Source organism: Bombyx mori, chromosome 27 (genome assembly GCF_030269925.1).
Source record: "Bombyx mori chromosome 27, ASM3026992v2".
Lineage (NCBI taxonomy): Eukaryota > Metazoa > Arthropoda > Insecta > Lepidoptera > Bombycidae > Bombyx > Bombyx mori.
The window spans coordinates 9596405-9623676 of NC_085133.1; the positions used below are offsets into that span (position 1 = coordinate 9596405).

The 27272-nt window shown below is 38.5% G+C and overlaps 1 protein-coding gene and 1 non-coding gene across 3 annotated transcripts; both read left to right on the forward strand.

The window, feature by feature from the left end:
- Positions 1-2600: 2600 nt before the first annotated feature.
- On the forward strand, positions 2601-2673 carry TRNAR-ACG (transfer RNA arginine (anticodon ACG)). Its single transcript has one exon. It is a non-coding gene; the product is annotated as a tRNA-Arg (tRNA).
- A 7176-nt stretch (positions 2674-9849) lies between these two features.
- Positions 9850-27272, forward strand: LOC101736886 (facilitated trehalose transporter Tret1). 2 transcript variants are annotated; one of them, XR_009976908.1, is made up of 4 exons: positions 9850-10018; positions 21830-21965; positions 23350-26161; positions 26415-27272. XR_009976908.1 is itself a non-coding variant. In XM_012690289.4 (3 exons), exons 1-3 carry the CDS (start codon positions 9980-9982, stop codon positions 24678-24680), a joined length of 1506 nt encoding a protein of 501 aa, XP_012545743.1. In that variant the 5' UTR covers positions 9850-9979; the 3' UTR covers positions 24681-27272. The 2 variants fall into 2 exon arrangements, 1 of the variants encoding a protein (XP_012545743.1); XM_012690289.4 differs by having other exon boundaries at positions 23350-27272.

Genomic DNA, 27272 nt, shown 5'->3' on the forward strand with positions numbered 1-27272 from the left:
CCGGTACTAAGAGAGAATACACACTCGGGATTAATTAAAAACATGTTTCGATACTCGGGTAAGTCGATGTCCAACAGGGGATGTGTTTCGGTTAAAAAAATTGAAATAAGTACTAAGTATATAAGTACCACCATCCTGCCTATTTCTGGGGTGAAGCACTCATGTGTTCCAGTTTGTTCTAACTATTACATAAATTTAGTGGAGTCCGGTAAATTTCCGCTGTGACATAAAAACTAGTTGAGCGCCACCTATCGAACTTTGATGGTACTAGAACTGTAATATTCTCTGAGATGCCATTTTTTTTTCCTATCTAAGCTGGCCTTGAGAGGCCATTTCAGTGTAACCCTCAAATATATTAAGTGTATAATCTATGGTGTAACCCTAACAAGTAGGTAAGCTCACGGGGCTCAAACCTGACGACGTTGCTAACACTAACCCCAGCCGTGAAGTCGTCGTAGTCTAAGGGATGAGACGTCCGGTGCATTCATGTTGAGCGATGCACCGGTGTTCGAATCCCGCAGGCGGGTACCAATTATTCTAATGAAATACGCACTCAACAAATGTTCACGATTGACTTCCACGCTGAAGGAATAACATCGTGTAATAAAAATCAAACCCACAAAATTATAATTTGCGTAATTACTGATGGTAGGAACTCTTGTGAGTCCGCGCGGGACCTTGCCTATTTCTGCCGTGAAGTAGTAATGCGTTTCGGTTTGAAGGGTGGGGCAGCCGTTGTAACTATACTTGAGACCTTAGAACTTATATCTCAAGGTGGGTGGCGCATTTACGTCGTAGATGTCTACACGAAACACGAAATTTAAATTCTACCAGACTGATTTATAGATTTAGTCATGAGTACACGGTATTATTATATATATGTAATATATGTACAGCAGACATTTCGTCTTCACGTCTCAAACTGGCTGGTAAGCTGTGAATTTATTCATCAATCTAGACAAGAAACAAAAAAAGCTTCAAAAGACGCTTACAAACTTCGCTCTTTGAAATTTCAATAGTACTGTGAAATAATCTTCTCCAAACAAAACTTAAAAAGTTTTCCAGGTTTTTACTATATCCATGAATGACCTTGACTCTAGGATCAGGCCGGCCAAAACTTTCACCTGCGAAGGCAATTAAAATCAACCTGGAAGCGCCCATCAACCTCCTACGTCTTTCGCCTGTCGTCAATCTTACATGCCTATCAATATATATAATATCGGGAAATAACACTGAAGTATGAAACCTAAATTACGATCAGAATCAGAAACAAGATATGTCAAATTTGACAGAATTCGATAATGTATCTACAATTGATAATGTCTTTGTGAAAAGTTTCTTGTTCGAGACATTACAAGGATTTTCATTGCAATAGACATTTGGAGGCTATTTCGTTTGATAATTGATTCCAGCCATGAGGATCTGTGTGTTGTTCTTAAAGTAAACAATAGCTTTTAGATAAAATAGTTAAAGTAATGTTTGATATTCAATCTTCTGTCGCTCATCCGAAGATTTATTTTTATTGGAATTAGGAAGTATTTCAATACAACTCTTATTATATTACTTTATAAGCACGATGCAATATATTTTCTCACAAGTAACCTTTTATTTTAAGGGATTTTATGACCTGGTAACCTTATTTTAATTTATATTCTTATTTTTATGAAATATGATAATACGAAGTGATATGAAATGAAATGAAATGAGATGAGATGATATGGTAAGAAATATAATCTCAGTAAAATGGTGGTCATTTTCTGAGACTTTTTCAGTGGACTTTTTGGAGGATCCCGAAAAGTTACGTTCAGCGGCTTTGTTTGATTTTTCCACATCTGTGCACTTTCACAGATACTAAACAGTTAATAAACCACCGTTATGACACATTTAAACCTGAAGAAACACTAAATAGACAAAATAAAACAAATCACACAACTTCACTCCTCACGTTCCCGCCAAAAAGTCTATATAACAAGTAACATTAGTCTATATTCGCATAGATAATACATATAAAATAACACGTAAAATAAAAGCAGCACGCAACAAAACGTTAGCAAAGACACCTACCTATTAATTACTTTATTAATTAATTTATTCAACAATCGCCGTTTCGCATTAAAAGTGTATAATATCCAAAAATCTTCTAAATTGAGTTAATATGCGGAAACCTTTGATATCACCAGTATTTTTTTCATAAATACTGTCAAAAGAGCGTAGTTTAGTTTTTGTTTTATTTTGTTTTTTTAGGCTACCTTTGTTTTGACTACTATTAACAAAATTAATTCATAATTTTATCTTACTTTAAAAGACAGATAATGTTACTAGTAAAAAATAAATGTTGCAAAGATGATTAATATTAAAAACATTACGTGTTATACCTTTAAAACCAGAGAGTTGAAATATAACCTCTCCTGTAAAATTAGTAAGTTCTGAGATTATACAGTTTTAATGCGAGAATACGCAATGTTGTTTCGCTGCAACAGAAACCGATATTCTTGAATGCATCGCGAGTGAAACAGTAGGTACATACGTCACGGAAAAAGAATAATATTATTGCAAAATACCTTGCCTTCATTTGAGAAATTTCATTTTTACCAATGACTGGCCCTGTGGCGCAATGGATAACGCGTCTGACTACGGATCAGAAGATTCCAGGTTCGAATCCTGGCAGGGTCGAGTGACTTTATAAAAATAGTTTTTGAATACTTCTTTTGATTTTGTGTTATCTGGTTTTGAATCTTTTAAAAAATATCGTCAACCTATAATATTATAACGGTATTATTCTATTCACAGCGCACATTTAAAGCCATTTCTCTTCCAGAGTTTCTCTGTGTGAAAATTGAGGTCTGGAGTAGTTCGCTTATAGCTATAAGACCGACCATTGTACCATGATTAAAGTTATGTTGAAGTCGTGGCCTAAAGGATAAGAGGTCCGGTGCATACGTTCTGAGCAATGCAACAGTGTTCGAATCCTGCAGGCGGATACCGATTTATCTAATGAAATACGTACTTAACAAATGTTCACGATTGACTTCCACAGTGAAGGAATAGCATCGTGTAATAAAAATCAAACCCGCAAAATTATAATTTGCGTAATTACTGGCGGTAGGACCTCTTGTGAGTCCGCGCTGATAGGTACCACCAGCCTGCCTATTTTTGCCATGAAGCGGTAATACGTTTCGGTTTGAAGGGTGGGGCAGTCGTTGTAACTATACTGAGACCTTAGAACTTATATCTCAAGGTGGGTGGCGGCATTTACGATTTAGATGTTTATAGGCTCTGGTAACGACTTAACACCACGTGGGCTGTGAGCTCGTCTACCCATCTAAGCAATAAATTAAAAAAAAACAAAGCTACGAATGTAATTATTAAAATAGTGCAATTTCACAGCGACATCTCATATAAATACGTTTATCTTTTATCAGACCGACAAGCTATCTTCATTTATCTTTCGAATACCTATTGTATAACCGTATTACAGGTTATTCGATGCTTAAGATAAATAAATATTCACTAGGGTTATTTTGAATAATACAATTTATCTTACAATTATTTGAAAGTCATTTAAAGTATATAAAAAAAAATCCGTATGTTTAGAGCTTGCGTTTGAAAATGTTTTTTTTTATTGCTTAGATGGATGGACGAGCTCACAGCCCATCTAGTGTTAAGTGGTTACTGGAGCCCATAGACATCTACAACGTAAATGCGCCACCCACCTCGAGATATAAGTTCTAAGATCTCAGTATAGTTACAACGGCTGCCCCATCCTTCGAACCGAAACGCATTACTGCTTCACGGCGGAAATAGGCGGGGTGGTGGTACCTACCCGTGCGGACACCCAAGAGGTCCTACAACCAGTAGATTCCACTAGATGGATGGAATTGGGTAGTGAGTCTGGTATTAAATGGCTACCAGGGCCTATATACGTCACAACTTGAATGCCACACACCTTGGGACATGAGGTTGAGTAGTCAGTTTCATTGCCCAACAGCTGTTGTGATTGCTTCACAGTGGAAATTAAGAAGATTTACGGTAGGCAGCGGCTTGGCTCTGCCCCTGGCATTGCTGAAGTCCATGGGCGACGGTAACCACTCACCATCAGGTGGGTCGTATGCTCATCTGCCTACAAGGGCAATAAAAAGAAAATACGATGCTTATTTCTTCCGACAAACTCTCGCCCTGATGAGTTATATTCTAAATTATGTCTTAAAGTATCATCTGATAAAATCTTCTTATAATATTATAATCCTTTAAATATTTTTAAATATTTTTTCTCCTACCTATACCCTAGTCTAGGACGCTGTTTCAGCTACGCCCAGACGGGTAGGTGAGCTCACGGGCTCAACCTGAGAGAATTTGCTAACACTAGCCCTAGAACCACCAGATCGAAATCGTGATCCACTGAGAAGATTCAGTGAGAAACTCATTGAGCTATGTTTATGGGTATAATCCTGTTTTGTTTGAGATTGTCTTATAGTTAATACGCAGAAGTTTCTTGTAGCGACTGTCACAGATCCTTACAGGTTCTACCATAGAACATGGTATTTGGCGGTAAGCCTCGTTAATGGATACAAGCAGATATTACTGACCCAGCTACATCTATTTTATGATACAGACAACAACAATGTCTCCTGAAATTTATTTATTTTTATTTATTTATTTCACTTCATGTAAAGCTTACATTGGCAGACTTAATGCCTAAGGCATTCTTTACCAGCCCATACATAAACATAATAATAATATACACATATTTATACATACATATAATAGTTTATACAGTACAAAGGAATATATTAATAAATTCACATAACAAATAGCTTCAACTTTTATTAAGTTCCTGACGATTTTGCTAATATAGACTAGAATCGTTGTAGTCTCCCGTACAGATGTGGATGGAGTATGTATGCGTCGTCTGGACGCGTAGTGTAATATGTAAGTACCTGAGTAGGCGCCGTCGATGTTCGGATAATAAATTAAATACGACACCTTGCACACTAATGAAATGTTTATTACAACTAACACTTAGTCCACACGAAAATACAACACAGTCTATATTATTATAATAATGAAGAATAGAAGGTTACGAGCACAGATAGATATTCAGTTTATAAACAGTACACAGAAGACACTTTACACTTTACGACAATACTACTACGATAAACACAAAGAAAGCGCGTTATCACAAGTGAGGCAAAAGCTTCGAAAACAATACAACAGTATACAATTAGCAAAAGCGACGTGCGTTCAGTACGAGGTAAGTTTCGACTGTGGGCGTGGCTAGCCGCGATCAGCTGCGCAGGAGTGCTTTTCGATCTACCCGCGACATTCCGTCTAAGCGCGCGTGTCCACAGCGCGAACGAACGGGCGACCAGCTGATTAACGCGGTACGATAAATTGTCGTGTGTGTATGTCTGTTTTATATGTAATGTAGTAATAATATATTAATAGATATGTTATATGTGTGAATGTATACTCTGTGTGTATTAATAATTATATGAAATAAATATATTATATAAGTTTTATATCGTGAAGAGTAAATGTGTATGTGCATGGAATGTGGGATAAGCCCACACTAACTTTTCCAATAGTATTCGCTGGACCCTTAACTTGAACGCGCATCGGTTAGTAATAGTCCTGATCTCGATAGGGAGCGCATTCCAAAGCAGAACAGACTGCACGACGAAAGAGTTATGAACATAACTAGAACTATATTTGGGACAGCGAATTAATAGTTACCACGAATTAATAGGCAGGCGGGTACCAATTAATAGGCAGGCGGGTACCAATTTTTCTAATCAAATACGTACTTAACAAATGTTCACGATTGACTTCCACGGTGAAGGAATAACATCTATACTAATATTATAAAGAGGAAAGATTTGTTTGTTTGTTTGTTTCGAATAGGCTCCGAAACTACTGGACCGATTTGAAAAATTCTTTTTCCATTAGAAGCCGACATTGTCCCTGATGAACATAGGCTACTTTTTTTAAATATATTTTTTTTTTGGTTTCATGTGTGTTTTAATGTTTCCGAAGCGAAGCGAGGGCGGGTCGCTAGTCGTGTAATAAAAATCAAACCCGCAAAATTATAATTTGGGTAATTACTGGTGGTAGGACCTCTTGTGAGTCCGAGCGGGTAGGTACCACCACCCTGCCTGTTTCTGCCATGAAGCAGAATGCGTTTCGGTTTGAAGGGTGGGGCAGCCGTTTTAAGTAAGACCTTCGAACTCATATCTCAAGGTGGGAGGCGGCATTTACGTTATAGATATCAATATGTCGAACACTATCTTTATCTATATATTGTAGCTGTCCATTATTCATGTTTATCTTTATGTTACGGAAGAGAGTTAGATTTGGGCGTTAAATACAGCTAAAAATAATGTAATGTCTTTTGTTCGCACTTGGCACAAGAAAATGCGTCAATAATGAGCAAGAAAAATATGGATTATGCGTGTTTTATTTATTTATTGCTTACTAGCTGACCCGGCAGCCTTCGTAGTGCCTCAATCGATAAATATAGGACCTAAACTTTTGTATAAAATAAACTTAAAACAAACAAAAAGAAACTGTCTGACGGAAGACACATCAAAGGAAAAACAAAATTGTTATTTTTATTTAATTCCTAGCACTTTCATATTTATCTACCTTTTAAACATTCTCTGGACTTCCACAAATAATTCAAGACCAAAATTAGCCAAATTGGTCCAGCCGTTCTCGAGTTTTAGCGAGACTAACGAACAGCAATTCATTTATATATGTATAGATTTGTGTGGTCGAGTTTACAGCCCACCTGGTGTAAAGTGGTTGCCGGAGCCCATAGACATTTACAATGTAAATGCCGACACCCACCTTGAAGCATGAAGTCTAAGGTCTCAGTTTGAACAGTACAACGGCTGGCCCACCCTTCAAACCGAAACGCATTACTGCTTAACGGTAGAAATAGACAGGACGGTGATACCTACCCGTGCGGACTCAGAAGACGTCCTGCCACCAGTAAAGACGTCCTACCATCAGTAAAGATATATAAAGAGATCGGAGCCAATCTTAAATCCCAAGTGCATTATAATTTTATATTTAAAACGGGAACAGATCGGGACAACCCTATTTATATTGTAAAATGTTTTATTATGTTGCAGATAATATGAGATGCAATATTTACTATCGCAAAGTGAAACGCGGACTTCTTACCCTACAATGGCAAGTTGCCAATCACATATCGACCTTTGCAACACAGTGCATGTGTATTTCAGATGGTTCACTACGTTCAGTCAAGCAAATACTAATTTTTGTATAAGCTTGGAAAAACTAATTTGATTAGTGGGGAATCTTCTTTATATTTTTCATCAAATGAGATCACAGCCTCTCTGATATATAATATATTATTGCCCTTGTAGGCAGACGAGCGTATGGCCCATCTGATGGTGATTGGTTAACGTCGCCCATGGACTTCAGCAATGCCAGGAGCAAATCCAAGCCGCTTCCTACCGTTAAGTACTCTCCAGAAGCCTCGTTTGAAGAAGGACATATCAGAATCATCTCAAACAATTCCTCAGAGCACTCCCCATGGAACATAGTACGTTACAGAAGACAGAGAGAAGCAAAGTCCCTCCGCAGACCCAGAGGTTCCAAGAAAGGGATGCTGTCAATCACTTATCATACAAGCGTCAGACAGTAATCACGCTCCAGTATACATCATGTACTATTTCCATCCTACATATACCTGAGATTTCGTGTTCGTACCTCAATGTTATTAGCAGCGTTCGCGATATCAACTAACGCCAGTAATCATTCAATGCCGGATAGGCCGCTGTTGGCGCCGTTGCGATGAGATGTTGGGTGCAAGGCTTATTCGAATAAAAGTGGACTGTATTTATAGCTGGCTTATTATATCGGATCAAAATTAGTACAATTTTGCGGGACCGACAATGATTGTGTGTTTCTTCGTTAATGCACGTCGTTTTATTTTGCAAGTCCACGCCTCTCCCCCGCTTCCGCCGCGGTGAGGAAAATAGGGTTGTTATGGGAACTTCGGGTCTCCAATCAATTACGCACCTACGTGTTTCCAGAATCTTAATTATCATCTCTGTTTTAAGATTGTCCAGACGGAAAGTGTCAGCAATGAAAGGTTATAGCAAGGCATGTCAAATGGAGACCTTATTGAAATAGATTGCACAGTATACTCCTACAGCCTTGCCGATAATGTACCTTGTTGATTCTGACCTCGTTTATATGCAATTTTATGTCCGCATCAGTTTACCCTGCATGAATCACTGTATTCATACGATGGCCTTGTATCTGGAAACATTTAAAAAACATGTGAACGTTTTCCTGTGGTTGATTCCATTATTCCATAGGACTTGTTTAACATCAGATTTAGTGCCTTAAATACAATTGTACTCTAATAAGGTAAAACCATTAAATAAGAGGCGAAGGCCACTCTGTCGTTCTCCTCATCTTGTGAGGGCATTTGTATGCTGGTTTTATGGGAGACGCGGGGTGGTATTGGATCTTGGTTTTTTTTATTGCTTAGATGGGTGGACGAGCTCACAGCCCACCTGGTGTTAAGTGGTTACTGGAGCCCATAGACATCTACAAAGTAAATCACCCACCTTGAGATTATATTGTATAGTTACAACGGCTGTCCCACCCTTCAAACCGAAGCGCATTACTGCTTCACGGCCGAAAAGGGCAGGGTGGTGGTACCTATCCACGCGGACTCACAAGAGGTCCTACCACCAGTAATTACGCAAATTATAATTTTGCGGGTTTTCATTTTTATTACACGATGTTATTCCTCCACCGTGGAAATCAATCGTGAACATTTGTTGAGTACGTATTTCATTAGAAAAATTGGTACCCGCATGAGATTCGAACACCGGTGCATCGCCATGGTTTTCTATTTCAGATTGAAAATTATTAGAAAATTTGTAGGCAGCGGCTTGGCTCTGCCCCTGGCATTGCTGAAGTCCATGGGCGACGGTAACCACTCACCATCAGGTGGGCCGTATGCTCGTCTGCCTACAAGGGCAATAAAAAAAAAAAAAAAAAAATATTATCTAGCTAAAAATATTCTTGATGTGGACCAATTCTGTGGTCTCTAGTAACGTATTTAACATCAGGCGAACAATGATCTGTCAAGTAGACAAGAGATTTAGCGAAATGAAAAAATCCTTATACGCCATCTCCACAGAGTTCTAAATTTACTTATTTCGTGATTAGTGGTCGATTAGCTGGACACAGAATTCGTTTAACTATTTTCCCTTCGTTCATGATGAGAGTGCCGGGATCACATCACAAGATAAATGCCGCCATTTTAAAATATACCCGTGCTGTATACCACATCTCAGACGAGAATCATAGAAAAAGAGAGAAAGAGAATCGACAACTTCGCAAACCCTTGCTTACATCCGAAAAAAAGTAACCAGTTTTTTAGTTTTATATATTAACTATCAGTAAAAGTCCTGTTGAGTACTATATTTTATATTTGCGAAAGTTCTTAGCTTAGTCATTTTGCGAAAGTTCTTAGTTTAGTCACTCGGAAATGATGCCGTCATCAGTTGTCGTCCTAGGATAGGATCTAAGCGCTCGGGGAGTTGACCAAATTTACTGGAACAGAATAAAAAATAACGTTACATAATTATCTAAAAACATGTAGAAAGCCAACAATTAGGGTTATCAAACATCGAGTTTGTTTGTCGCATTCAAAATCGAGACTGGGTCTCGTTTAACTGCATTCATGACATCTCCAAATCGAGTCGCCGTGAAGTTTACGCACCGCAATCTAAATGAACTGTCGCCGGAACGTGTTCATCGAACGCACCAGACTGAAGTGCTTCACGATTTCTTAACATTTTCATAAGATCAAGGAATAAATCGACATTTGTGTCGGCGCTGGGCTAGCGATAAGCCGTAGCGATCGTTTTCAAGATAGCGCGTGTTCATTAATCGAGTGTGTGTGTGTGTGTTTGTATTATTTACAACGATGAAGAAAAATCAATGGATCACGCCGTTCAAGAAACAGGTATAGTCCTTATGCTGTGTGAACGTCGGATTGGTCGTTCAAGTCTTTGTACTATCAAGCCGGAAGGTTTAGTTTTTGTCAGGGGAAAGATTGATGATAGCAGTCAAAAGCCATATACGTAACCTCCTTCTCTGAACTAATGCTGTCGATAAGCTGCAAAATAACTTTATGCTTAGGTATCTTTTTTATTGCTTACATGGGTGGAAGAGCTCACTGTCCACCTGGTGTTAAGTGGTTACCGGAGTCCATAGGCATCTACACAGTAAATGCGGCCACCCACCTTGAGATATAAGTTGTAAGATCTCAAGTATAGTTACAACGGCTGCCCAGCCTTCAGACCGAAACGCATTACTACTTCAAGGCAGAAATAGGCAGGGTGGTGGTACCTATCCGTCCGGACTCACAAAACGTCCTACCACCAGTTAAGTAAGAATTGAGATGTATGAGTAAATAGTATTGCAATTATGAAAATGATTTTCTTTTATCGTGCAAGTTATTCTTGATGTTAGATAAGGGCGTATTTCATTAGAAAAATTGGTGCTTGCTCATGGGACCTGAAAACAGTCGCATCGCTTCTTAGTAGTAGGGGAAAGTGGGGGATATACGAACACCTAAGGGAAAATTTAAATAAAACAATGAAATTTAATCACAGATTTTTTTAATTTTTTTTATTTTAAAGTTTACTTATCTGTCTAACTTATTCACTAATCATCATTTATATTTTTTTAATAAATTGCAACAATATGAAAGAAAAACAAAACCCTTAGTGTTCGGCTTTGCCCGACATCAGTCGGGTAAATACGAACACCAAGTGGGGTGATTACGAACTAACATTATTAACGACATAGATCACACCACATTTAAAACCCAACGATGTAGACTGTCCGTCAGTACAACTCTCGTGAGCCCATCTTTTGCACACATAGCACACAATCTAGTCTTCAACGGGAGGATCAATATATTTATCTCTACAAAAAATACAAAAGTAGTCTTTATTTTCTTTTTCGCCTTTTTCTTTTTTTTTCGTATTTTGACTAGAGTCACTAAAGTCTTTTTTTATATTGTTCTAATTCTTTAATAATCTTTCATACTTCTTGCTTGAAGGTGTTCTCTCATTACATTTCAGTCTTTTTATTTGGGTTCCTTTTTTGCCATCTTTCCGTTTTCTTCTTGATTTCTTACGTTTCCTGATTGTCTGTAAATAAAGGTTTTCATCCAGACCATGGCTGTATTAACACTTCTTTCATTAGATGGTCAAAATTAGTAGTTTTTGAAACATTATATGTTTACGCAGGGAGAGTTTTTTGGTTTTAACATCGTCTATAGCCTTTTTGAAATCTTCTAAGCTATACTTCAATTCGGTCTTTCTTTTATAAGTACAAGGCATCTGTAATAATATTTAAAAAAAAGTTGAACGGGGTACCAACAAACGGGAGTGGGGTAACGGCGAATGTTCGAGATTGCCCAACATGGAGTGTTCGTCTTTACCCCGCGGAATCGAAAATAATTAAAGGTCAAAAAACAATTTTGGTTCAATTTATTTTGCCTACTACATCATTATCATTTAGCTGAGTAATATGTGATTATTCCACTATGTAAAAGCTGAATTATTATTGTAGATAGAAATAAAGTTACATCAACTTGAATTTACCAAAAAATTACATCTAAGACATACAAAATATTGAAAAATGCATACCTTTTTAAGTACGTGCGTCCGCGTCTCCCGTGTTATTGACTGGCATCAGTGATGGCGTGATCTCCGAAATGGTGGCAAATAAAATTAGGATATATATTTCTAACATATTAGAACCATTGAATTCGGCATTACCCAGCGTTCGCGTTTCCCCCACTTTCCCCTACATCAGGTGTCTTACCCCTAAGGCTGCGACGACCTTTTCAATTATGCCGATTTACTTTAGATTATCATTACAAACCAAGAAAATCAAACTTAGGAATTTGCGGAATCAATAACCGATCAAGGGCCTTTAAATTTAGGGGTCGGCAATCATGTTGTTATGCTGTCTTAGTGGCTCCGGCGACCACTTAACTATGCATGCGCCGTGAGCTCGTTCACCCGTCTATGCAATAAAAAACATTGACCATTCCAGTCCCTTAAACAATTAGGATATTACCACTAATGTATTGTCTACAGTACACTGCAAGATACCTGCTATATTTTTATATTTTCCAGAATTTCTGTAAAATAAACGGTTGTCTGGAAGAGATCGCTTTTAGCGATAAGACCGTCTATTGTACAAATGTATCTGCTTTTTGACTGTTTTTTTTAATGTAAATTGTGTTTTGGTGTGCAATAATCTGTCGCTCTCACTAATATATTGTAGTGTTCCATCTTCTCGGAGTGTAACCTTAACATTGCACAATTCACTTAATATTATACTAAAACACCTCGAGAGGCTCATCGTACCAGTAAAGAGGGTGGGAAAAGGCCTCTGAGGGCGCAGTCCAATACTTTGATCCGACCAGATCCGCAACGCTTTTAATTCCAAATTTCACAACGCCCTCCACACCGCCACAGACAGAAACAGATGTAGGAAGATCGTGCGAGACGTCACGACCCTCAGCATTGAGGTATACGACGCAAGGACGTAAAGGCTTTCATCGTAGTAATCTGGAATCAGTGCTTTGAGATAGACTACCTTTCCGGGGAGTATTAGCCAAGCAAAATAAAAGCCCGAAATTCCACTGCTATACTATTTAAAAAAAGTTTCAAAAGAGCTCTAGTCGGAAACATCAGTTTGACACTGAAATTATCTTTGCCCTTGAAGAAGACCTAAGCTTTCTGATGCTAACAAAAATGTGCCCAAAAAGAATTCACCTTTTTTTTTCCTACATAAGCTGATAGCCTTGAGAGGCTATTTCAGCGTAACCTTAACTAGTAGGTGAGCTAGGGCTAGGGCTCAAAACTAATGACGTTGCTAACATGAACCGTTGCAAGAGCCGTACTTCGCAGAATCTACCATGGGATCGGGAACGCGACCCACTGAGAAGATCCGGCAAGGAACTAAGTGGCTGTGTCTGTGGGTTAATTTACTCGTCGAGCCCTGTCGAGAAAGATGACCGGTGCTTGAAGTACCTAGAAACACCGTGAGTGGATCGGGAGGATCCGAAATGACGTGTTTTGGGCGACGTCGACTGCTTTCCATTCTGTCCGCAGGATTGGGAATATTGTGGCACCTCGGCTGATGCCTAGTTTGTCTAAAACAAACCGATTGCAAATACAAACGGAAACATAAAACACTTTTGATAGCATCGAACCGCAGACGAATTTGAAAGATGTTTTAATCGTAAACACCAATTTAGATATTTATTTAGTTAATCGCGGTTTCTCCCGCAACGAATTTAGGGAAAGCGGAAAACATTTAATGTGGCCAAACAAACAGACTTGTTTTATTTTCTTTTTTTGCTGTAAATTTTGCTGTGCGTCGTTTCGGATATTTTATTTTCGGTTATACGAAATTTAAATGCTGGGCGACTTGAACGGGAATTATAAAATGGATTGGAAAAATCATTACTTCGCTGTTATAATTGGCATTGGCCATTTTTTTAATGAAAACTTCTTGAGCACTTTCTGTTAGAGGAAAATATTACAGGTTCGCGTCACCGACATGCTTATGTTATCGAAGATTGATGTGCAACGTAAGCTATAGACCGAACCAGCTGAGTTTATCCCCGGATTCTCTCAGTGGGTCGCGATTCCGTGATAGATTCAGCGAAGCATTGCTCTTATCAAGTCTAATCTTAGCAAGTTCTATCAGAATGAGCCCGTGAACTCAGGTTACTTGGGGTCGACATTTCGAGTGATGTCCAATTTCGGAGTCATTTGGAAGGCAAAGCCAAGTTGGCGTCCAAAATGCTGGGAGTCCTCAACAAAGCGAAGCGGTATTTCACGCCTGGACAAAGACTTTTGCTTTATAAAGCACAAGTCCGGCCTCGCGTGGAGTACTGCTCCCATCTCTGGACTGGGGCTCCCAAATACCAGCTTCTTCCATTTGACTCCATATAGAAGAGGGCCGTTCGAGTCGTCGATAATCCCATTCTCACGGATCGTTTTTAACCTTTGGGTCTGCGGAGGGACTTCAGTTCCCTCTGTATTTTGTACCGTATGTTCCATGGGGAGTGCTCTGAGGAATTGTTCGAGATGATACCAGCATCTCGTTTTTACCATCGCACCGCCCGCCACCGGAGTAGAGTTCATCCATACTACCTGGAGCCACTGCGGTCATCGACAGTGCGTTTCCAGAGGTCTTTTTTGCCAAGCACCATCCGGCTATGGAATGAGCTCCCCTCCACGGTGTTTCCTGAGCGCTATGACATATCCTTCTTTAAAAGAGGCTTGTGGAGAGTATTAGGCGGTAGGCAGCGGCTTGGCGCTGCCCCTGGCATTGCTGAAGTCCATGGGCGACGGTAACTACTCACCATCAGGTGGGCCGTATGCTGGTTTGCCTACAAGGGAAATAAAAAAAAAAAACTCACCCACCAGTTAGGATAGGACCAAAATACCCCCTCATACCTAATAGCAGTTACGTTGGCAAAAAAAACAGGAATTTTACATGGCCACGCACAATTACAATAACTAAGTAATTAACACAAATAAAAATAATTCAAGTCCTGATAACCAATCAGTGCTTCAAATATTACTTGACATTGCTGTGTAGGTAATGTAGGTTAATTATAGCTTGACTTTGTTTTCATTGAATAAGATCGAAGAGATACGAAGTCGCGGCTTACTTGGAGACAGCGATAACCGACGTCCATATTTTGATCACACCGTTACTATCGCTCAGCTTGAGATCAAAATTCAAAGCCAAAGTCTTTATTATTCGACTTCTGTCACACCTTAGTTAGTATACATGACTTTTTTTATTTTTTTATATTCCCTTGTAGACGGACGAACATACGGCACATCTGATGGTGAGTGGTTACCACGCATCGATCGCCCATGGACTTCAGCAATGTCAGGGACAGATCCAAGCCACTGCCTACCGTTGAGTACTCTCCACAAGCCTCGTTTGAAGAAGGACATATCATATGGAGTGGAGCTCATTCCATAGCCGGATGGTACGTGGCAAAAAATACCTCTGGAAACGCACTATCGGTAAACGCAGCGGCTCCCCATAATATGGATGAACTCTGCTCCGATGGCGGGAGGTGCGATGATAAAAAGGAGATGAGGAGATCATCTCAAACAATTATCACAGAATAGTGGAATTTCAGTAAAAACTTAGATTCCGCTAACGACATTTTCAAGACCATAATAATCTATACTCATATTATAAAGAGGAAAGATTTGTTTGTTTGTTTGTATTGAAAAGGCTCCGACACTACTGAACCGATTTGAAAAATTATTTCACTGTTTGGAAGCTACACTGTTCCCGAGCAACACAGGCTATATTTTTTGAAAAAAAAATAGGAATCTTTACTAAAACTCCAATAATGTAACCCAAGGTGTAAAAAAATTACCTAAAATATTCCATACATCGCGTGCCCTGAGAATACTATTGATGATGGAATAAAATAATGTACTACGACTTTGTAGAACACATTATTATTTACAAAAAGTATCGCGACAGCATATGTCTAACTATTGTAGTTATGCCGTAATAAGTGTTCATTTATTTAAAAAAATAAAACAACGTCAAATATCGTTGAAATTTTTGTTAAAGACCCGAGCGGAGCCGGAGCGGACCGCTATATACTTATAATTTGCAGTTGTTGACATACAACTTTAATTATTTTTAGTTAACTAAATAGTGACGTTGCGCCGACATGTAATATCATTACAATAAAAAAAGTCGAGATTAAACGTAGTATAAAAGTAGTTTGAATTATGCCACGGCTCGTAATAAATAAATGGGAACAAATAACGCATGGTCACCCCTGCCCCAAATTAAGACTCCCTGTGTTATGGGTACCAGAGACTAGCATACATAGTTATATAATAAATAATAATAATAATAAATAATAATAATAAATATTTACTAACAATCACGCCACGTTAACTGGTCCCATGATAAATTCGTAAAGAACATGTGTTACAGGTACCAGATAACGGAAATAAATGTAAGATTTTTATTATACACATACATATATTTAATATACATCCATAACCCTGGAAAAGACATTTATATTTATCATACAAATATCTTCCCTTGGCGGGATTCGAACCCGCGACCCCCTTGTGTAGTGACCATGTCACTTACCACTACACCTGACGGCCGTTAAATATACGTTTAAATATATACATAAGTAGATAATAAGCACCCATACAATTAGCAAACAAACCTGTTCATCTCTACGAATGTTTGTCTGATGTGGGAATCGAGCCCACGACCTTCGGAGCGACAGTCAGAGGCTCTAATTACTACACCACCGAGTCAGTCAATTAGCTTCGAATCACATCATCAGGGCCGTCATTCTACCGTGCACTATTACTTATTATACTATGACTCTACGCGCACGCTACCACAGCCCACTGAGTTTCTCGCCGGATCTTCTCAGTAGGTCGCGATTCCGATCCGGTGGTAGATTCTGCGAAGCACTGCTCTTGCTGGGGCCAGTGTTAGCAACACTCCCGGTAAGAGCCCCGTGAGCTCACCTACACGTCAAGGAGAAGCTGAAATAGCCTCCCAAGGCTACCAGCATAGGTAGGAAAAACAAAAAAAGCGCACGCTACTCCGTCACGCATTATCACGCATACGATACGTGATCTTCTCTTTCCCGTTTCCTGCAGCAACTCACACGCTAACGCTCAACCTTCATAGACCTTTAACCTTCCTTACCAGCAGAAGATTCGTTGTCATTATTTTATCAATTTCTGTTGCATAGGCGATGGGACTGTACAAAAAAAATGGATATAGAGCGTCGATTTCTATCCTTAATAATTTTAATTTTTTGCTGACCTAAGCTGTTAGCCTTGAGAGGCTATGTCAGCGTAATTTAACAAATAGGTGAGCTCACGGGGCTCAAATCTGACATTGCTAACACTAGCCCTAGCAAGAGCAGTGCTTCGCAGAATCTACCACCGGATCGGAAACGAGACCCACTGAGAGGCCTAGACCTAGACCTATGGCTATTTTTATTAATGAGTCTTTATGTTTCATGTTTCTATTGTATTGCAGAACGGTTGTCTTATCCTTGAAGGCGGAACGCAACTAATGGAAATTGTAATTGACTTCAATCAAAAGACGAATATATTTTGTCTTTCTCTATCTGTCAGAGATAATTTCGGAAATTGGTAAAACAATTCGATCCTCCAAAATAAATAATCGAGTAGGTACCTATCTATTAAATTATGATTTAAGACATTTTACAGAGTACATCAAAATTCTTAAATTTCTTGGGTAACAGTGGATAATTTATTATATATTTTAAATTATCTATGTATAACATATATTTTTTTGTTAATGCAGTCTTATAGATTTTTTTCATTAAACGCCATCTATTGGCAACATACAAAAACATTTTTGGTCTATTATAAATTATCATTTGAGTCGTCTATTATCAAAGGTGGCAATCTGTGCATTTGGACAAAAAAATGTTATTGATATGTCAATACAGATTGATTTGAATATAATCGTCTCCTTCAAAGAATACGGTTCAAAACCTGCATTAAATAAAGGTTAAGACTTAACCTGTTATTTATCTAAGATGTCGTTCAGAAGAGTTTTGTGACTGCCAATGGAATACAAAGTCAGTAATTCGTTTTTCTGATTTACCAATAATTGTCCAAAAGTCACATTGCCGGCTTTGATAATAGTCGACTCATTTATGTTAGGTCCTTGTTTTTTTTAATTTTAATTCATGACTGCAAATGTGAACGCGAGCAAAGCCGCGGGTCAACACTATGAAGCATAAACTGTTAAGTGAGTTTACAATAACAACATTCATTCGACATCAGCTGATTAAAGCCATTTGAATCTTTTTATCGTAACATTTTTGTCCGTATCTTGAAAAGGCGATGCTGATGATAAGATACTTCAGAAAGTAGCCACTCATAATGCGTAAGGAAAAATGTTACTACTATCTTTTAGTAGGACAATTTCGACAAACATATCGGTACCTATATAATACCTTTGGCTTTGCGGCTGAGGCAGAAAATCCCCTGCCACCATCAGAGCAGATGGAAACACAGTCCCATTTTTTTTTTGTCACAGTCTCACAATCCACCTGGTGTTAAGTGGTTACTGGAACCCATAGACATCTACAACGTAAATGCGCCACCCACCTTGAGATATCTGCTTCACGGCAGAAATAGGTAAGGCGGTGGTACCTACCCGTGCGGACTCACGAGAGGTCCTACCACCAGTACTCTGCCTCAAATCAGTGAATCCTATCATGAATGGTTATTGAAATGTTAAGTTATATATATATCTCGCTGCCTACGAACGGCTCTTAAGCGCGGTTTTTTTTTTTATATTTATACATTTCCTGATCTGTAAGCCTGCCTTTCTTAAGCTAATGTTTACGCCATTTTTGCCATAAACTAAGACATTCTCATTGCCAATGTTTATGGCTATTTCTCGCTACTCGCCAACAGAAGATTCTCTGCGTACTTTTCAACTAAGAACTGTGGTGTTTCATATTAGGACATGTACCTATAATAAAAAAAAAAACTAAAATGTAGATTAAAACCAACAAAAGGACACGCTAAATAAATTTATTGAGATCGGTCCTGGATACGTATGCAAAACTTTGAAGTTATTTGGATGTCTTGAAATTAGTTATGATTATGGTTGAGACGTCGCCATTAAAATTAAATTAAATTTATTTATTCCATTCAATACAAAGTCAGGCTTACAATTTGCATCAAAACGCCTGACTCGTTAACACAAAAAACATTATTAAAATGATTAAGTACTATTATTATACTAAAAACACGCTACCACGCTATGCGCACGGTTAGCGTGGTATGGACATGTGATATGTAGAAAGAAGATGCATGTGACCAGGAGATGTATGGAAATGGTAGTGCAAGGTAGAGGGGGACAGGTCGACCGAAGAAGACATGGATGGAATGTGTGAATGACGATATGAGAGAGAGGAGTGAGAGTGTGACGGCTAATAGAAGAGAATGGAATAGAAAAATTCGCTGTGCCGACTCCACCTAGTGGGATCAGGTGGAGAAAAAGAAGAAGATACACACTTGGCGATGCACCGGGGAGAGTGAGGTGAGGACTGCCGGCCTGACCTAGAGCGAAGTTAAGGAGCAAGCGCAAGGACTACCCTAGGACTACTGCTATGGTTGAAAGATTCTCTTACATAGACAATACACATACATAAACAAATATTACCAAATTCACTAATGCCAAACACCAAAAGCGGCGTTTATGTGGTTTTTAATACGCTTTTATTAGCTTCAGACGTATTGTTCAGGCTTTTTTCTTACAATAAAATCATTTTTTCTTACGCTATTTTTAATCCAAATTTATTTTCTATTTTTTAGTTGGATTTTCTATAAAAGCGTTTTTTTTTTGTTTTTTTAAACTATTATTAATTTTTTGTAGCTTCCAGTGATTCCTTGTGCCATACACGACCGATTCGTCAGCTTAATACAAATAACAATCAAAACCTAACAAAGGTTTTATTTAGATTTTTCCGCAACGAACCTAAAAGGTTATTTCGATTGACGTGAATTTGTTTTCATTGCCGCCAATTAATACGCGAGCACGTTTTCATTGTTGTAAATTGATAGTCTTCGGAGTTAGAACTAATTTTAGCTCATTGAATTTGTGAGGGGTTTTAATTTATCAACCTTTTTAATGTAGTAAACTAATTTGCTAATTTATTCGATTAAAGGAGCTTATGTTCAGCAGTGGACGTTGATGATGAAGCTAATTTACAGGCCAAGGTTTTCTTTTTTAATAAATGAAATCAAATCAAATCATTCAAAGCCGGATGGTACGTGGAAAAAACGATCTTTGTAAACGCAGTGTGGATAAGACTACTCTCCAGTAACCGTATAACATCATACTCTATGAACTCATACTCTATGAATAAAAATTTAAAAACAACTAAAGTCTACGCTGCCCACATTCCATTGGATAACTAATTTTATATCTTTTACTACTTTAAGACCTTATTTATTTTTATTCTAATTCGAAATCGAAATGGCTCCAAATCATTGGTACCCCAATCAGTGCTATCATTAAAGAGCTAAGCTTTGAGCAGTTAAGTCTACACGGCACCAGTTAAAACCACCGTATTCTTCCCGCAATTAATTAATATGTTCAACAATATATCTTGAGACAATAGGCGCGATGACGCTCTATCTTAACTATGCCCTTAACACGACTGATGATAACTTTAGTCATTAAATATGACCATTTGTAATATTGCAGTACAAAAATCCATCCATCATCATTCCAGTTTGGATTCAATCTGGCTTAGTACATTTTTTATTTATTTATTGCTTGGATTGGTGGACGAGTTCATGGCCTACCTGGTGTTAAATGGTTACTGGAGTCCATAGACATCTACAACGTAAATGCCGCCACTTTGAGACATCAGTTGTAAGGTCTCAGTTTTAACAGTACAACGGCTGCCCTGCCCTCCAGACCGAAACGCATTACTGCTTCACGGCAGAAATAGGCAGGGTGGTACATACCCGTGCGGACTCACAAGACGTCCTAACACCACTAATTACGCAAATTATAATTTTACGGGTTTGATTCATCCATACTGATAGATTGAGTTCATCCATACTACCTGGAGCCACTGCGGTCATCCACAGTGCGTTTCCAGAGGTCTTTTTTGCCACGCACCATCCGGCTATGGAATGAGCTCCCCTCCACGGTGTTTCCCGAGCGCTATGACATGTCCTTCTTCAAACGAGGTTTGTGGAGAGTATTAAGCGGTAGGCAGCGGCTTGGCTCTGCCCCTGGCATTGCTGAAGTCCATGGGCGACGGTAACCACTCACCATCAGGTGGGCCGTAAGCTCGTCCGCCTACAAGGGCAATAAAAAAAAAAAAATATTACACGATGTTATTCCTTCAACGTAGAAGTCAATCGTGAACGTTTGTTAAGTACGTATTTCATTGGAAAAATTGGTACCCGCCTAGAGGATTCGAACACCGTTGCATCGCTACATACGAATGCACCGGGCGTCTTATCCTCTGGGCCATGACGACTTCAATTGCAATTGAAAATTTGTATTTCAGTTTTATCTTAATTGACTAAAAGAAAGATAGCCTTTGTGGAAGAGTATTTGCGAGAGAAAGGCGTGAGTGCAGAGATGAGGTGTGATAGACCTGAATTGGAAAAGATATGCCGACCCCACCTAGTTGTTTAAGGGTATTAACAGTTTTCTTTACTAATATTTTCAGTGTACACTAAGTACAGGTCGTCGCGGCTTAAAAAATAAAACGGCCGGTGCATTCGTGTTGAGCGATACACGGGATGTTCGAATCCCAGGCGGGTACCAATTTTTCTAATGAAATACGTACTCAACAATCTGTTCACTATTGACTTCCATGGTGAAGGAATAACATCGGGTAATAAAAATCAAACCCGCAAATTTTAATTTGCGTAATTACTGATGGTAGGACCTCTAGTGAGTCCACGCGGGTAGGTACCACCACCCTGCCTATTTCTGCCTTGAAGCAGTAATGCGTTTCGGTTTGAAAGGTAGGGCAACTGTTGTACTTAAGACCTTAGAACTTATATCTCAAGGTGGGTGGCGCATTTACGTCGTAGATGTCTATGGGCTCCAGTAACTACGTAACACCAGGTGGGCTGTGAGCTCGTCCACCCTTCTAAACATTAAAAAGTATATTCCACTGCACTTGTTCCAGTGCTTTGTGACGGCTGGGGTGTGTCTCAACATGGCCAGCCACGGACTGGTGATGGGTTTCTCGGCCATCTTAGTGCCGCAACTCCAGCAGCCCGATTCGCCGATACCCGTTGACTACTCCACAGGATCGTGGATCGGTAAGGTCTAACTTCTTAATTAAAAACATACATCATCATCAAAGCCGGTTGTTCTTGGCGGAGCAGTCGTGGTCATGTGGAATTCTTGTTTATTAAAGCCTAGAGATATGTTTTCCATAGTTTGCGAACTGAGGCTTGGCGAACGTACTCGTTAAGAGGGGTTGCAGTAAGGTTTTTCACCAGATCAGTCCAGCGCATGGAGATTCGCCCACGAGATCTTTGACCATTAAAGCCAACAATCACCAATAACTTCTATTATACTTCTATAATATAATCACAAATTTCGCCAAAACTATATTAAAGATTAAAGACAAATAATATTAATCTATTCTCAGTTTGACAATTGACAATAAACAAAGAATATAATTATTATTATATGTCTGTGCTGTGTCAAATGCATGATAGTCTGTGTAATGATTTTTTTATTGATTCAATGTATTTTTTAAAAAACATATTAGCATTCTGCACTCTCATTCTCTATAAGTGTGAGAAATATCATACTCCTCCGTCCGCGCAATTTTCGTAATAATCTAAAGATAATCAAAACTCAAACACCAACCCAGCTCAAACAACAAACCAGGCACTGTCATCTGGCCTCAATTTAAAATTGCCTATGTTATGGGTACCAGAGACTGACATACATATTTTTATAAATACATATATAGATAATAAACAACCAGATAAAAAGCAAATAAACCTGTATACCACTCAATGTTTGCTCGATTTCGAATTGCCAGGGATCGAACCCACGACCCTTAGCGCAACAGTCTAGGCCGCTAACTACTGCACCAACGTGTCAGTCAAAAAATTAATTATACAATTCAACATAAACGAGTTTTTTATCGAAATACCAAAAATTATCTGAATTTTTTTTAACGTATCTTAAGGAAAAAATTGCAACATTGCGTTGTAATTGTTACAGAGGCATTCTTTTATTTCGATTAGCTCGCATTAACTTTCATATTAAGTTTAAGGTACTTTAAGTGCTGACAGGAGACCATGGAACTTACAATTTGAACGTAGCTCACCTCAAAAAATGAGGTCATAATTGTGTATAAAGTAAAGTAATTGTAAAGTTTAAGACTATCACAACTTTTTTATTATTATTGTTGCTTAGATGGGTAGACGACCCCACCTCGTTTTAAGTGGCTACCAGAGCCCATAGATATCTACAACGTAAATGCGCCCACCCACCACATGTTTTAACAGTACAACGCCTGCCTTTCAAACCAGAAGACATTACTGCTTCACGGCAGACGTAGGCAGGGTGGTTCTACCCGAATGGATTCACAAGACGCTTTATCTCCAAGTAAACCTCAAACAATCTGTAAGTAAACAGAAATATTCTTCAGAATCTTTATCAAAAACCTTGTTCTTATTACAGCTTCGATCCCCGGCTTCGCTTTGGTCGTCGGAAACTTCATCGTCCCCACAATCATGGCTAAATACGGACGACGAACAGCAAATCTCATCAGCATAGCTCCCATGATCACCGGCTGGTTCAATATATTGCTGGCAAGAAATGTTTCTGCCTTACTCATCGCAAGATTCAATCAAGGCATAGCTATGGGCATGAGCGCTTCCCTGGGACCCGTCCTAATCGGAGAATACACCAGCCCCAATAATCGAGGTGCATTCCTGACGAGTATCTCATTGACGATCGCCACAGGAGTTCTGGCGGTCCACACTATGGGCTCGTATTTGTCATGGCAAACGACTGCCTTGGTTTGCGCTTTCATTGCCTTTGTGGATCTTCTGATCGTGATCTACTCACCGGAATCGCCGAGTTGGTTGGCCGACCAAGGACGCTATGACGAATGCCGGAAAGTCTTCAGATGGTTGAGAAGCGAAGAAGAGGAAGAGGAATTGGAGAGAATGATAGAAGCGGCCATAGTCGTAAGAGAGTCGAAAGCGGACGTCAATCTTTCAGAATCATTCTTAAATAAAGTCAAAAGAAACGTTTCACACTTCTGCTCAACGATCATGAAAAGAGAGTTTTACAGGCCTATTTTTATCATGATGCACATTTACACGTTAGGACAATGGGCTGGAGCTAACATCCTAGCTGCTTATACTGTAGACATATTCACGGCTGTCATAGGAGAAGACATAAACATACCTTTGTTAATAATAACGCTGGACGCCCAGAGAATCATTTCGAACGCCGCAGCCATTTTTGTCATTAAGAAAATTAAGAGACGGACAATGCTGTTTTCGACTGTTACCTTAAATTTGTTCGCTTTTATCTCCACCGCTGCTTATACGTATTGTAAAGGGCGCGGTTTGTTACCTTTCGACCATCCCGTCATAGGTATAGCTCTGATACACATCCACATGTTCACAATAGCGACGGGCACAGTCCCATTACCCTTCATTATAGCAGGAGAATTGTTCCCTCTGGAGTTCAGGAGTCTAGCCGGTGGTATAAGCGTACTGTTCTTATCAACGAATCTATTTATAGCCGTTAAAACGTTTTCACTACTATTAAAGTCCATCGGTATACACGGTGCGTATCTGATATATGCTGGCGTCGTAGCTTATTGCTTGGTTATAGCTGGCTTCTTCCTGCCAGAAACGAAAGACCGGACGCTACAAGAAATAGAAGACGAATTCCGCGGTAGACCGTTAACTGTTGAGGAGTTGAAATCCACTCAGTCGTTGACCTCGTGGAAGCTAAGAAGCCAGGACAGACGTTGCAGCAGTCCTGTTGTATAGTTGCTTAAGTAAGCGTTTGAGCTCAGAAATCGTCTGATCATTAGTAATAGCGATATTCATAGCCTATATATTCAAATATTGATAGTAGGATACGAAATAAACATTTTAAATATGATATAAAATATTAAATCGTATATAGCCAAAACCGACAACCCAGGACAGATCAGCCTGGCGCCGTAGAGTGAGGAGACCCGACCCCAGATAACGGGAACAGGGACGGATAGTAGTAGTAGTATATAGCTATATTTCGTCCGTCAAGCATCTAGTACGAAATAGCACAGGGAAGGGACTAGAGCTTTCGTTTTCCCGCAATTTCTGGGACTGCTGTGTTGTGACTGCTATCGTTGTTTTTTACTTAAATGTCACACTTGGAGACTAGCCAACAAAAAAACTTTCTATTCGACAATATACTTCTATAATAAAAAAAACTAGTACTAACTACTACTAGTAACTAAGTAGGTATAGCTTATTTGAGTAATTCTTTATCCATAATATGCATTTAATTAATTTGGAAAAAAACGCTAAAAAATCTCGGTCCTTAACCTGTTAAATTATTATGGCAATCACAAAGTACAATATACCTGTCGTTAGTTAGGCTGAATAACTATCATTTTCGGCGATATGAAGTTTTATATATAAAGGTATATATTTCAAACCGAACTAATAATTTAATATTAAAACAATAATAAAATAAGACCACGCTATATTTATAAATATTATCAAAAGCAAAACATTAACTGTCCCCTTCGCACTCATAAGCTAGACCGCGCGAGAGAGAGATGGGCAGAGTTTTCGTGATGCGCATGCAGTGCGACGTCACGCCGCGCGCTTATTCACAAATACTACACAACACTACACAAGCACAACGTGTGAATGTGATGAACGCGAGCTACATGGTAGGCGGAGTGGGGGGGTGTTAGGTTTTATTTTCGTTACGGAATTTCTTGATTCGGTCGCCACGCTCAAAGCCTGCGATAAAAACTATGCAATATATAAAATCAGTTGACCACAGTTTTTTCTCTCACATCACTCACTTAAAAACATTAAGGATTGTTGTTTGATGCCGGGTTTCATTCGTCAGCTGCATTGAATTAGAATGAGGATTCACTAATTATCAATTACCTAGTTACCATAAATACTTATACTAAATTTAGCAACGGGATATTTTCCTTTGCTGAAATAATAATAAAATATGTTAAGTAACCAATGTTATTAATTATTAACCAATCAATTTTATACTTAACCTTTGACGTTCAAAATTAGCTTAAGACAAAAAAAACACGAAGTCTCGTTTACTATATTACTGTTTTTAGTCTTGCGTGATAGACAAGGACCGCTTGATGGAAAGCGGTCAGCTATGCTTGTGGACATCAGTAGTGCAAAGAGCACAGCCCAGCCGCTACCGATCCCTTTTCCAGACCTCGCTTGGAGAGGGATGCACATTGAGCAGTTTGTTAATGAACTCACTAGGAATATAACGAGTTATTTATTTGTTATTTTTATTTCTGACTAGCTGACCCGGCAGACTTCGTAGTGCCTCAATCGATAAATAAAAGACCTAAGCTTTGGTATAAAATAAACTTATTATAAAACAAACAAAAGGAATCTGTCCCACGGAAGACGCATCAAAGGGAAAACAAAATTGTTATTTTTATTTAATTCCGAGCATTTTCATATTTGTCTACCTTTTAAACCTTCTCTGGACTTTCACAAATAATTCAAGACCAAAAGTAGCCAAATTGGTAGAGCCGTTTTCGAGTTTTAGCGAAACTAACGAACAGCAATTCATTTTTATATATATAAATGAAAAGACATTGCAATTAAAAGACCAAGCGAGATTTTAGCGCGCTATGTTGGCCTAGCCTATATTTGCCTAGGTGACGGTCATCATTTAATGAATGACCACTTCAGGTAGAAATACTTCACAAAGGGATTCAGTCATCTTTGCTTGGTAGATCGAAAGCTTCAAAAAATGAAAAAAAAAGAAATGAAAAAAACAAAAAAAAAACATGTGTGCAATTCACACGTGTTAGAAGTGAAACCTTCAAAAATTAAAATACAATTATCCTAAATGTCTAAGTATATGTAAAATTTTGTCATTAGTAAATAATTGTAAATCATCTTTTATAGTATGAGGTAGCGCCCTCTGTGAATCGATATTTTAACGTCACGTATAATCCTAAATTGAAATTCATTACAAGAGGTTTCATACGCACGTTAGTATTAAAAAATCTCATAGATGGCGCTGTATTAAAAATTTTCGACACTTCCGTTGCATACCTGCGTGACGTTACATCTGTAAAAATTTTACCCTCATGCGCCTAAAGAAGTTTCACTTCAACAAAAAAATACATACAATTAACTATTTTGTTTCATCTTAGGACTAAAGAGTTCAAAAACATGTGATATTAATTAAATATTTATAAGATATTATATATACGATATACATAAATTATTAATCAGTTAATATTTTTAAGTCCGATATATTGTTATTTGCGAATTAAATTCGTTATAACAAAAAAACAAAAAAAATATTATTTATTGTATATACATAATGTACTTTTTAATGAAAAATAAATATATTACAAGAAA

What these genes read in the sequence shown, in the direction of transcription:
- LOC101736886 (XM_012690289.4), top strand. Translation starts at nt 9,980, where the DNA reads ATGAAGAAAAATCAATGGATCACGCCGTTCAAGAAACAG. An exon ending in TCACGCCGTTCAAGAAACAG is followed by an intron (nt 10,019 to 21,829) that starts GTATAGTCCTTA and finishes CACTTGTTCCAG; the next exon opens with TGCTTTGTGACGGCTGGGGT. An exon ending in CTCCACAGGATCGTGGATCG is followed by an intron (nt 21,966 to 23,349) that starts GTAAGGTCTAAC and finishes TTCTTATTACAG; the next exon opens with CTTCGATCCCCGGCTTCGCT.